Source organism: Zosterops lateralis (assembly GCF_965231275.1).
Source record: "Zosterops lateralis genome assembly, chromosome: 3".
Lineage (NCBI taxonomy): Eukaryota > Metazoa > Chordata > Aves > Passeriformes > Zosteropidae > Zosterops > Zosterops lateralis.
The window spans coordinates 75,604,332-75,617,941 of NC_139764.1; the positions used below are offsets into that span (position 1 = coordinate 75,604,332).

At 37.0% G+C, this 13,610-nt stretch overlaps 1 protein-coding gene across 2 annotated transcripts in view; it reads left to right on the top strand.

The window, feature by feature from the left end:
- The window catches only part of EPHA7 (EPH receptor A7), a 165,461-nt gene extending 153,160 nt beyond the window's left edge, over positions 1-12,301 (top strand). For both annotated transcript variants that reach the window (XM_083857377.1, XM_083857372.1), the window contains one exon: positions 8,897-12,301. In XM_083857377.1, the coding sequence (XP_083713503.1) occupies positions 8,897-9,092 (196 nt within the window). In that variant the 3' untranslated portion in view covers positions 9,093-12,301. The remainder of the gene's footprint in view (positions 1-8,896) is intronic.
- The last annotated feature ends 1,309 nt before the right edge of the window (positions 12,302-13,610 follow it).

The following is a 13,610-nucleotide window of genomic DNA, read 5'->3' on the forward strand; positions in this document are numbered from 1 at the left end:
CTGTCATTGGCTGCTACAGTTTTCCTTGTAAGCTGAGTGTCCTAGAAAGGCAGCTCCTCCACCACTGGTATATCCCAGAATGTATTTAAACTGGGCTTTATCACAGAGAGAGGTGATTTTTTTATTATTATTACTCAGAGACTTGTAACAGGCCATCTAAATGCTTTTTGTATGTGAGTATCAATTTTTGAATTTTTTTGTGATTGTTCTGAGAAAGACCTGCCTAGTAAATTACAGTTATTTAATATTTTAAAAAATCAGAAATATTTGCTGACATACTGCTTTAGTCCAGAGGTTATGTGATCAGATATGATAACCGCTGTTTGCAAAACCATGTTTATCTAAAGCCTTGTCATGTAAAATCTCCAGGAGGCAAAGATGCTTAAATGTATCTCAAATTGAATGTTGCCCTTAATATCTCAATAATTGAGCTCTGTCTGTATTATTTTCAATTTAAAATGAGGTTTTTTATATTTGTTTAAGCTTGAACTATCTGGCATTCACTGAGGGAGTTTGAAAAAATTATTTTAAATTAAATTTGCTTTTCTCCACTAATAGTAATATACGATGAATAGTTTCCATTGTTTTGAATGTTAAAAAAAACTATTGCTTTAATGTGGGGGATGAAGGGGTTTATTTTTGTTTTGTTGTTGATATTTTTTTACATTTATTGGTTAGTAGTTGAAATAAAAAAAATAATAATTTGTCTTTAACTTTCTAAGTAATTCATATATAGAAATTTTGAGAATTATTAAAATTCTATGACTTTGGGGTTACTGCTGAGAGGGTGATCGTGTCACCACAGCCATAATGCCAGGCAATACAGAGACAACCTGCCACAAGGGCAGGTTCAGCCAACATTCTGTTGCCCAGTAATGGCATGAAGCACTGGCTCTGTGAAAGGAGTGAAGGGCAAATCAGCCAAAAAAATGGTCATCTCACCTTTTAAAAGTATGTTTGTGACATGTTAGAGCTAAAACATCCTTAATTCATTGCCTCCTTGCATGTGGTTTAAAACCGATGTGCTCATGATATGCATTTGGTCTTTGGTGGGTTTTGTTTGTTGGTTGGGCTGTTTCTCTTAAAGTTTTATTTTAAACAAGTGACATTTGAAGTTCTCATGGGACAGAACAGATCCCATGCAGAATGACAAGTGCTGTTTTAGAAAAGTACAGTACAAATTCTTGCCCAAGAGCCATTCTGGCAGCAGGTGCTGCAGGGATATTCAGAGAGTTGGTGCTATGATTTGCTGAGCAACCATTACACCAGGTTTTCTCCATCTTCAGGACCTGTTTGGATTGTACTTCTGATCAATTAACTGATAAATTGAAACAAGTGAATTTTTCCCCCCACTAACTTGTAATGGACCAGTATATGGTAGATTTAAGATTTGCAGAAGTACTCAAAAGTCTCAGTCGAAAACAAATTTCTAGTAAAACAAGAAATCCTGGGCTGCAGCCTGTATATTTTCTTTTATTCCCTTAAGTGTTTCAAATGTAGTCAACAATTACTTTTAAACAGAGATGTTTATTGTTTGCATAGTGCAGCCCTCTGTTTACTTTGAAATAGGCAGTTCTGCAATTAAAGTTCCTGCAAAAATGGATTGGGGATGGAATACAACAGTTTAGGGGAAAAGAAAGAAAGAAAGAAAGAAAGAAAGAAAGAAAGAAAGAAAAAAAAAAAAAAAAAAAAAGAAACCTCATCCAGAAGAAATGTCATCCAACAAATGGCTTGTGAAACCCAAAGTATAACAGGGCTTCCCATTTTTGTAACATATTCCATATACGGATTTGAAAAATATAAAGGATTAAACCATAGGCATAAAATCTGCAATATCCTGATGAAAGAGTAGTGGCAGAATGCAAGTTACTTTTTTGAGAGTTTTTCCTCTGGATTTGTTTTTTTGAGACTTTTAGGTTACAATAATTGACACATGCATTTAGAGCCAAATCTGTTGGGACAGGCTAAGGGATAAAATTAATGTGCTGTAACATCTATGAAATTCTCAGAGCACTTTCAGGGTGGGTGAGGGTTAGGCAGTTTGAAAGTGAAAGGGGAGTGATGTGTACACCCTATAGGTTACATTCAACAAGATTATGAAAGGTTAGAAATTAGGGATGAAAACCCTTGCTTTGGTACATGGTGAGAAGTCAGAATATGGGAGGGAGTGGAAAGAGAGCTGTGAAGTCATTCACAGTGTCTAAGTTGTAGAGCTCCACAAAATATTGCTAGCAGGGAGTTAAGGAGTGTGAAGATTTTTTAAGTAAAGAGACACTGTTAATATAATATACCTAATAATGTAATGTGGAGTGGTTTCAGTACTCTGAGTTTTCCTCAGGCCAGATTGGAATTTGTCAAAGAGACTAAATTGAGACAGATGGGAAAGCAACTTGGTAATACACAACTCATTCAAGCAGACTTGAAATTGAGACGTGAAAGGAGAATTTTACAATAAAAACCTGAAAATAAGACATGAACTATGATGATATTTACTCTCAGATGATTTTGGAGTAGTTATCTTTAAGTGTTGTATAATGATAGCAGATTTTGGCACTTATTCCATACAAATTGGGTGAAATTAATGTCTAATTAGAGTGACCAAAAAAGAACCACAAGTTAAAAAATAACTGATGTCTTGATAGACTATAAAAAAAGATGTGATACAGCCAGGCGAAACTTGTGTAGCCAGCCAAATGAATCTTGGACAAAACAAGACATAATGCCTGGTGCCAGAAGAGCTAAATCTGGAATAGAAAATTTATTCATCTATGGACCCAGGCTTCTGCATTTAATTGAACCAAATATCCAATTGTAGAACAGTGCTGCTAATAATAATCAATAATTAAAAACTACAACTTAGAGGTTATCTGATGAATCATAACATGGCTAACACTGAAAAAGGCACACAGTGCTTTGAGCCATAGCTATGCCCAAAGACTTATGTGTGCTACTGATACTAGAGTTCCATGATTCTGAGTATGTCAAGTTATTTATAAAATGGAGACATTATAGACCCAAGACATTAACTAAAACATTCCTCTTTTGTGCCAAAACAAAACAGAAGGAATGATGAGAGTCTGTAGGATCGATGAAGTGCAATAGAAATTATCTTGTGATTATATTGCCTGGAGATGTAGAGTCTCCCTCACTGGACATATTCAAGAACCATCTGGACACAATCTTGTTCCATGTGCTCTAGGATGACCCTGCTTGAGCAGTGAGGTTGGACCAGATGACCCAGTGTGGTCCCTTCCAACCTGACCCATTCTGTGATTCTTTCATTAGAATTATGAAGAAAACCATGAATTTACACTGAGGAACAAACTTCCTGATCCACAGATATTGTCTCATTGAGAAGAAAAATCATCCATTGTTTTTACTAGAACATTCAAACCTGGTTTGCAGGAGGCTAGACTGAAAAATAGATAGATAGGTAGATAGATAGATAGAAAGATAGATAGACAGACAGACAGACAGAATGTATGCACATTGATTCCTCTCATTTCCTGTCTGTAGAAACATTACTCAGGCAATTTCTTGACTGTTGTTCAACCTGGGTTACTATGCCAACTTCCACTGGCTTCCTGAAGGGCTGCATGTCCATTTTTAACATATCTGCTGTAAAACGTTTTAATTTCCTTTTCTCAGGGACAAACAGCCTATGCCAAGAATACATGTGTAGCTTAACAGCAAGAAGGTGCAGGAATCTCAGATTTGTTCACACCAGCATGTTCTTTTCAGTCATAGTCATAAATTAAATGTGTTATTCCCCTGATGTTTCACATAGTACATTGCATGAGAAATCTGATTTACCTGGAAGAAACTTAGTAACATCACCCAGATACTTCCTGAAGGCTGCTCAGAAATGGCATTTTTTAAGTGATTGGGTGATTAGGATTTTATTCAGAAAGTAAAAGAGTTGCAGAGCTCTAGCCCTCAGGCCATTTCATTCCACATCTCTCTCCTGGTTTGTTTACTGGAGTAGCCTGTAAGTCATCCCTTATATCAATCTATACAAAATAGCACTGCTGGAGAAAAAGACAGAGTTAGGTTTAAATCCAGGCCAATATACCTACCTGAAGAAATTGGGCCAACAAGATACTGAGAGGTATTCCTAATGAGGATTCTCCTTTAATGTTACTGGGCTTTAACCACTTAGTGCTGTGGAGAAATGATTCATTGCTGTTGCAGAGGGAAAGGCTGCTCTTTACTACATAGCTTCCCTACACTTCAGTTCATCCACTGCCAATAGCAGGAATGGGGGCAGGGAAGGAAAAAAATAGCTTTCAGGCATTTCTTTGTAGTGCTCTTTTCAAGAGAAATAATTGTCTCAATGCCTACATTACCTAAATTTGTGCAAGAGGAGAATCCTCTTTTATGCCTTCTACTTGCTGGCAAAAGCATCCCAATTAGACTGTGTGTTCTTTGTTGCAAGTCTCAGCCACAAGCTTCCTCCTATTCCATGAAACTGCTTTCCTAACAGGAGGGTGATTCCCAGACAGTACCTTTCTTGCAGTAGTTACTTGAGTATTCCCAACACCGAATTCCCTCTGCAGTTGTCCATGTTTGTTTCCTTGTGCAGAGCTGCCTTTGAGGGATATTTTCCCAGCCATTAGGTAGGAAGCTATTTGCAGCACTGTGCTCTACTTCAATTTCTCCGCAGCTGGCATCGGTCATTAATACTTACCTAGCAGTACCCATGCTTCCCTGCAGGGTAAGTAGAAGATGATCATGAGGAAGGAATATTTACTACCCCAGCAACAACAAAAGCAATGTCTATTTACAACCAACAAGCTACGAGTCATGGAGACCACTCTTAAGTGCAGAAGTCATTAGTGTTGGTAAAAACAAATCAAAACAAACAAGAAAAAGAACTGTGTTTAAAGTGGGAGGAGTTGTTGAATACAGAAGATCAGAATGTCAGGCTTACATGGACTGCCCAGTTAACACCAGTGTTACAAGCTAATGGAATGTATTTAAAATAATGTCAAAATCTTTCTATTGGCAGTGCAATCTAAGAGGGAGGTGAATGGCAGAAAAAAATTTAAAAAAACCCAAACCTATCTAGTGAAGGAATTATGTCAGGAAAGCAGAAGAAAAGAGTTACCTTTTGTGATTTTACACTTCTCATAATGAGTGAGGGGAAAGCCTCTTCACATTCGAAAGCCTCTTCACATTCATTTGTACTGTTATAAACATTTCTTATGGATTTTAGGACATTAATATACCTGGATTGTTGAAAATCATATGACAACTGATGCTTGACCTATGTCATCTGTTTCTGAATTATTCGCTGAAAAAGCAAGAAGATATACATTAGAAATATCGCCTGCTTTCATTATAGCAAAGTATCTTAATAATTATTGAAAAGGGAAGAAAAATCTCTATAAAGTAAGCCTTTAAAGTAGCTAATACCATTTTTACACCTGTATATTTGTAATAGGATTGTGAAAAGCTGAATGTATTTTTTTTTAACATCAGATGCTGTCAAATTATTTAAATTTAAGATATTACATATATCTATATATATGTATGTAGATATATTTCATAATTCTTTCAGAAGTGGTTGCATGATATTTAAGCTTGAATTTTCAGGTCTAAGTTAAGAGACCTTCACTTTGGCTACCACAGAAACAGATGCCAGATATCTTAGCAAAGACTTATGTATGTACAAAATGAGTCATTGAACCATTGCAGCATACTTTTGCAAAACAGTATATTTGGCAGTACTTAGACCATAAGTTCTATTGTGTTGTTGCTATTGTTTTTAATTTAAAGCCTTTTAGTGATGGAAGTCCTTGTCAGCTAAGGTCAGTGAGCATTAGTAAGCAGACAAATATGATGTAAATTGGTAGAAGCCATTTGCTGCAAGTAGGGAGATATCTCACAGGGATGATGTCCAGCTGTTACTGGGCTCACTCTTTCTCCTTTTTTAGCATAAATGCCAGAACAAGACAACAGACTGATTTCTCTCATGCTGATTGAGAGTTGAATCATGGCTATCCATGGTTTAGGATGCTGATGAATGGACATGTAATACCTGATTGGCATCCTTAGGGATAAGGCTCACCTTATTTTTCTGTGATTTGATGAATGGCCTGCTTTTCTGGAACTTGTGGCAATCTTACATACATCTTGGGTGAGAAAGGCATAGAAAGATTAAGATTGACTCTAAAATACAGAGCTGTGGGAAGGCCACAAGTTACAAGCTAATACAAAAAGGCCAACATGATATTTTCAACCTCTGTGTGGGAAAGGAGAGACCATATATTTGTATTCATATGTTGCCAGGCATTTTGAGCTTCAGCTGCTTGCCTGGGAAAAGTTTGGTTAGGGTAAGCTGAGTCCAAACTTACCTCTTATGTTACTTCCTGCACTGTACAATCCCTTCCTGATGCACCTTTCCTTTTCAGAAATCCCCTTCTTCCTCTGAAAATCTTGTTTATGACACTTCTGTAACAATGAGGAGACTGTTGTTCTCAGTAAAATGGAGATTTTTCTTGGAAGACATTGAGTGGCCTTTTTTTCCCAGAAGAGCTAGTATGTTGGTCCCTAGGCACTGCACTGCCATATCATTCTGACACTGCTCAACTATTAGATAAAGTGCATGTGATCTCTTTGATCCTTCTTGAAATGCATCTCCTGTTGAAAGGATGAATTTAGGGATTTGATTGCATAGAAGGTTAGGGGCTGTGAATCCCTGACACATCCTGATTTACTCTAGGGATACATGATGGCTCACCCAGGATGCCCGGAGAGCTAGCTCTTAGAGGGTTTCCTTTATGTGGGAGTCACAGTGTGGGTAGTAACTTTTGCATGTCTTCTCTCATTATTGATTTCAGATATGGCCTTGGCATGTACCAGAGACTGGATAAATAAATACTAAATCCAACCATACAGATGTAGCAACCAAGAACTGAAGCCCTATCCTCACTAGAGAGGCTTCATCTGCTGTCTTTGACTGGCCTTCAGTTTCTCCAAACCATTTTGGGTTTCCATCTCTTTCCAGAGAGATAGACTGTCTAATTCAAATCTAGAATGATAAAGAACAGCACAGCAACTAGAAATGAACCATTGTGATAATGAGTAGCTGGGTCAGAGAGATGCAAGGAAATTATCTCACCGACTTGCCATGTGTTGCATGGGGATCCTCATCTCCCATTTGTTGATGTTTCATCCTTGCTAGCTTGAACCTGGACTCTGCTCTGGTGAAACTGGTACTTGGGCAGTGAGAATAAGTGGCAGCCTATTGTAAAGCTGGGCCACAATCCAGGGCAGCCCTGTACCCTATCTCATTAATCTCTTGATCTGGAGACATTCATTCTGGTGCTAACCAAAAAATACCAGGATAGAGAGAGCCAAGACAAGTATAACTTGAGGTTTTAAATACCTATGCATCAAAGTGCCATTTTTTGCTACCATTTACCTTTAGCTTTGAATAAACTCACGTCAATCGTTTTTACTAATTCAAAGGCTTACTTGTCTTCAAAATACTAAAAGGACCTATCAGAGTAAAAAAAATCTTTCTTTTTGAAAACATTTTTCCTCAAAGTGCCTTTTTGATAAATTCTTTTCTCATGCATTCCATGCATTACTAGGTCTTCAAAGGCAAGATGAAAAAAACCTTATAGAAATGAGATTTAGCTTAGTTAATACCTTTCCTTCATGTAAAATTTGTACCTAAGACACTTTACTAGAGACAGAAGAAAACTTTCTGTAACTCCGTGAGATTGCTTCCTCTAGCTCTTCTTTTTGTTTGTTAAGCCTCAGATACTATGGCTATTAATAACATCAGATCCTCTTCTCAGTTTATCATAAAACATCTGCTCCCATTTTTCCTAGTTTGATGACAGAGATGTATGGCATGCAATGATGTGTTAATATCGCTTTTCTCTTGAATGAGTCTCTTTCCTTTGATTCACACTGTTAAATAATCTAATCCATGTGCTGGAATGACAGATACTACTTTGGAATCAGCTATAAGAATATTGGTTTGTATAGCAGGGGGTCATTCTTCTGCTGGTTTATTTTTCTTTAGCATTAGTGTTACATTGGCTTGTCTCAGTGTCTATAACAAATTGCTTTTCTCCCAAGAATTTTCAAATAATTTAGTTAAGAGATTTCTACACATATATAAAATAATTTTCATTCTGTCCTGGCCTACATCCATTACTTCTAAAGCTATATTGTTTAGAGATTTCATATGACTAGTCTGTCACTAAATGTACAGTAAAATCCACATCTTATTCTTTCTTTTTCTTTTTTAAACTCTGGGTTTGTTTTGTTGAGGCTTTTTTAGCAGCACAAGTAACATAACATTGTCTCCAGATGCCTAATATCATATAATGACTCAGATGAGTCACTCAAAATGTTTTATAAGATTCTTCAGCCATACTAAGAGCTTCTGATGATATTTGGCTAAGGAAGAGTCTACTTTCATTAGCTTACATGCTAGAATATATCTACTTTGTCTATGCCTTTTTTAATTAAGCAGAGTTAAATTGAACACACCCATTCCACCCTTGTCCTGCTTCTCTGTTTTAAACAGTTATTTACATCTTCTCCCAATACTTAATTTTATAACCTAATCCCCATCTGAAAAACTGCACCTCATTCATTTATTTCCTTTGTTTCCAATACTGAAATTGTCGAGTATAATCCTGTGGCTCATTGAGATCCAACGTGAAACACAACTACATCTCCTTCATGTTAGAAGTGTTTGCTGGGGAATTTTCGAGTTTATTGATGTTTACCTAGCCAGTCAATGAGAATTTTTTGTCAAATAGTGGTGTATACATGGCAATGAAAATGATAGTGTAATTTGCCTCTATTACTTCCTGATATCAGGATTCTGCTACTGCAAATTTCATATCTGTTGTTATTATTTGTTTGACAGAATCAAAAACATGCCAGGTGCTTTGCAAAACAGAGAACAAGAAAAATCCCTTTCCAGAAGAGATGACAGCCTGAATAGAAATGGCATAATGGCAGGAGACAAAGGAAGCAGAAAGGGGAAGCAAAACAAGAGTTATAACCATAAGATCATGAGATTGGTTTGGAGGCACAGTGAACGCTATGAGGCATTTTTTTAAAGGCCATAAAGACTGTAGTTGGGATTAGAGAATGGAAATGTAGAAAAGAAGCATGGAAAGGAATGGAGAAGAAGGGAGGAACAGACTGGCAACAGGAGGAAGAGTAAACAGAGGTGTGTGGGAGAGGCCAGAACACACATCTGACAAACTGAGGATTATGACTAATGACAAGGATGAAAGACCACATCTGAAGAGCATGATGATTTCAGGAGGATGGCAAAGCAGGACGTGGTGATGCTGCTAGGGAGAGAAGAGCCAGCAAAGCTGCCCTGGAAGCCTGCCCTGGAAGCTCCTCACACTAACATAACCCTGCTTCCCCATCTTCTTTCTAGCTCCCCTCTTATACATAAAATTTGTATATAGAAGAGCAAAGGAGAAGGAGAAACAGCTAACTAAACTTTTTAAAGATCCTGCTGGGGAAGAAATTTAAGCTGGGATGATAAAGATTTACTCCTACTGATCCTGTTCATGGTAGCAAGAGGCAGAGAGCATTCTGTTAGTCATACTCCTGCAGATGAATCTATGTGAGTCTTTGCTTCTGCTTACAAATAGGTCTTGTTGAGAAATACTCAGCAAAATTATAATACTCCAGGCAATCTGGGACATTTTAAAATGTCCTTTCATTCTAGAATACAAAGAAACAGAAATTATACCACTCACAATGAAATGGAAACAGGAAAGAAGAATATTTTAACAGGGTTTTTTAATACTGAAAATATCTATTTCAGTATTACAGAAAAATATAAAGGTGGATTTTGCTCATTATGAAAAAAAACACATTTTATGACCTTCCATGAAATTTCTGATAAAATTGGGAATTATTTTAATTATGTAGGACTGGTTTTTCTGGGGTGGTTTTGTTTTGGTTTTTGGTTTGTTTTGTTTTTTTTTTTTTTTTTTTTTTTTTTTTTTTTTTTTTTTTTTTAAATTGGTATTTTTAGAAGGACACAGGAAAATTGCCATGTTAGGTCTGTGAGATGTTTTCAAATACCCTGATTTCCAAGGTAAGAATTCTTCAGGACTAAGAAAGCTGAAAAATGGCCAGTCTAATCTCTTCCTCACTTCCTTCTCCTCTGCTTCTGTGATCAGACGTGTCTAATGATTAGTCTGCAAAGAGGAAAGCCAGATTCTATGTCTCCCTGAGAAAAGGCATTTTGCCAACTACTTTAAGAATTTTAAACTGGATCTACTTACAGGAAGTCACTTTTTTGCCGCCGACTATGTCTCCACTTAAATCCTCCTCAAAGCTCTTCCATTTTGCCTGGAAAGGTTTATCAGAAAGCATGCTGGAAAGGCTCAGATTTTTCCATCTCCAGTGAAACTGTTTCTGAACATAGTTATAGCTTAGCAGATGTACTGGTATGACAGTTGAGAGACTACTACTGTTAATGAAGTATTCTATTACCTTGGCATATATAGACACTTTTCACTTGGTACTTCTGACTGCAAAGTATTGGTGTTTAGGCTATTATAAGTACTTGCACATTATTTTTTTTTTCTTTTTTGGTAAGTTTTAGAGGACAAAACTGGATAATTTTTTCTTCTCCTTCAGGGTAACACAGCTTTTCATGAGTCATTCATCTTGAATGTACACCAGAGTGATATCCAGTTGGTTGTCGTGACACCTTATCAATATGACACCCATTTTTAGTTTCTTCTAGTAGTGGAATGATTTAAGTATTGTCTCATGGAGACAATGGCCTCATTTAAGAATATCTTGGGGACTCTGGATAAGATTCAAATAATTTGTCTGAGTGAGGAGGAGGCAACTGAAAGTCATAGCTGAAATATTACCAAAAATCCTTAACTGGTTGTATTTAGCCATCATTTGCTTGATGATTTTGGTAAATGGTGGCTTACTGGGTTCTCAAATGCCACTAGTGGCCAAGCACTTTCTTTTAATTTTCTTCAAATTGAACTTTGCTTAAGTTAATTAAGCCTTTTTCATCTCAGGGTACCATTTTAGCAATGAGGTTTACAAGACTTCTCTGTCAATGTATAAACTTCGGCTACTAAAGAACATATGAAGTATAGAGAGTAAACTCAATGCTCAACAGTTCTTGAAGAATGATTCCCACTCAGTAATTTCTCTCCAGTGTTATTGAAATAATACTAGATTTAAATTCTATAGCCACAGTGTCAATTTACCAAAACCTTCCCTGCCTAAATTATTCTTCAATTAAATGTAGCTCAAAGTTTTGTTACAATCCATCTATCATTAAAAAAATGGGATTGGAAAGTAGTGTCATAGTATCACCCCATAATACAGGTTTTTTACATATCATTTTTACATATTTGAAAGAACTCCATTAACTCAGTTGCATACAACTCTCTGCAATAAGAGACACAACATAAAGCAATATCAAAATACTTCTACTAATTTTATTTAGTCAAGCTCCAGATTTTGCATAATTTTGCCACTGCTTTTGGCATGATAGCAGATATGGAGGTTATCCATACCTACCTTTTGGTGCTGAGAGAGGATTCAGCTGTGTGGCACCTTACCACCCACTACTACCAAAAAAAAAAAAAAAAAAAATTCCACTGGGAAATGTGGCATAACCTCTGGGAAATGCAGTTTGACCTGCCTTCTGGGTTCAGTCACTGAACTGGATGCATGATTTGGGAAGATATTTAATACCAGCTACCTCAGTAGCCACAAGGTGTTACAGGAAAAAGATTGAAAACAAACCAAACTATTATAATGTATCCTGAGACTGAAGGACAGCATGGTTGTTTTGCCTACATATTAGTTTCTAACCTTGCCCATACTTCTCCTCGTGATCCTTCCCTGATATTGTCTGTCAGCTTTTTCAAGAAGACACGTGGTTGTGCATAAAGTAAGAATAGCTGCACCGACTCAAGCCACAAGCCTCCATAGCTGTGTACCTGGCAGTGTGCCTTGGTAGGGATACAGTCCTGTTATAAGGCCTCCACTAATCCCTACAGATAGGGACACCTTCAGCTGTTGACTTCCAGACATCTTCAGGGCTCTATATCCAATATGTACAGTTCAAATGCTTCCCAAATCAGAGCGGTGCACTATGATGAGTAGTCTGAATTTGTCCTATATTCTGTGAATTTACTTCCTTCTTCTGTCAATCTTCTCTCTCTGTCTTGCCCTTCTTTCTCCTGAAGTAGAATGACCAGGGCTGCATGAATTATTCAACATAAGAGTGTATGATGTATTTATACAGTGATATAGCGATACGGTGTATTTATACAGTGATATATATATATATATATATATGTTTTCTATTTTGTTTACAGTTTCTTTCTTAATCATCCAAATATCCTGTTTCACATTTTTACTTGATACTGGGTGCTTGACTTGATGTTTTAAGAGATGTCTGATGTTAATTCCTTATTTTTTCTTCTCAAGCAATAGTTAATTTGTAGTCCCTGCCTGTGTGTGTATAGTTAGACTTATTTACCCCTTGTTCAGTTCTTTCTGTTTTATCAGATTTCATCCCTCCTTCATGGCCAAGGGCATTGGAAATTGTGAAATCATTTTGCAGTTCTTTCCAGGCAGTTCCTTACTGATTTAACTTATAAAAAGCATTTTGTATCAAACTTTCTCATCTGACAGTTCTTAGATATCACATTTCCCTTTACTACTAATAAAAGTACTTTTGCTTAAATCCTTTGTTTTATTTCATGCTTCAGTCCAGGAATCTTTACATACACTTAAGTGCCCAACTGCTATAATTCATTTCTATGTATTGAAGGTTGGGGGAGGGAGGACTTCAGACTATTGTCAGTTATGTTTTATTAACTGGAAACCTTAAAAGTAGATTTTAGACCTTATTATTGCCTTCTGGTTCTGACAGAGTGGTTATACAACCTTCAAAGTGAAAAATTGCTAAGGGCTAGATCCATAAACTGCATCCAGGAATGCCTTTAGACAATTTGATGTCCTGTCTCCTTTGCAAAAGCTGTAAACCCAGATTAGTCACATCCCTCCAAATTGAAAGAGGAAATCTGAGTGTTAAGCAGCAGCCTCCATCAACTCTTTCATACTGAGCAGGGAACAGTCTGCATCAAAAGAAGAAATATCCAGATGGGGTAAATTAAACCAGGGAGTGGTGTACTGATATTGGTACATTTTCAGCACTGCCTTACTCGTGGGACTGTAGGCTGCTGTGAGGTAAGACTTTTAGCATCTCTTCCATGGCAGCTGTTTCTCTTGATCCCACTATTTCCCAGTGAGCTCTACAACCAAACTACAATGCTGAGGTCACAATCCCTCTTTCTCTAGCCCAGTGAATGTTGAACTTTCAGGGTTAGGCAACAACTAAGTGGACTTTGGGGAACTACCTTGTCAGCATGAGCACTCAAAAGTGTGTTTAGCCACTTGCGTTTTAGTGCAAGGGTCTAAGCTGGGGTCTAAGCTGGGGTCTAAGTTGCAACAACAGTGAAAGCAGTGATAAGAATTTGAATCCCAGCTTTGGAGATCTGTTAAACTTGCTTGTGTAGAAAGGACTCACTCTATATAACCCATAACTTACCTTCATTCAA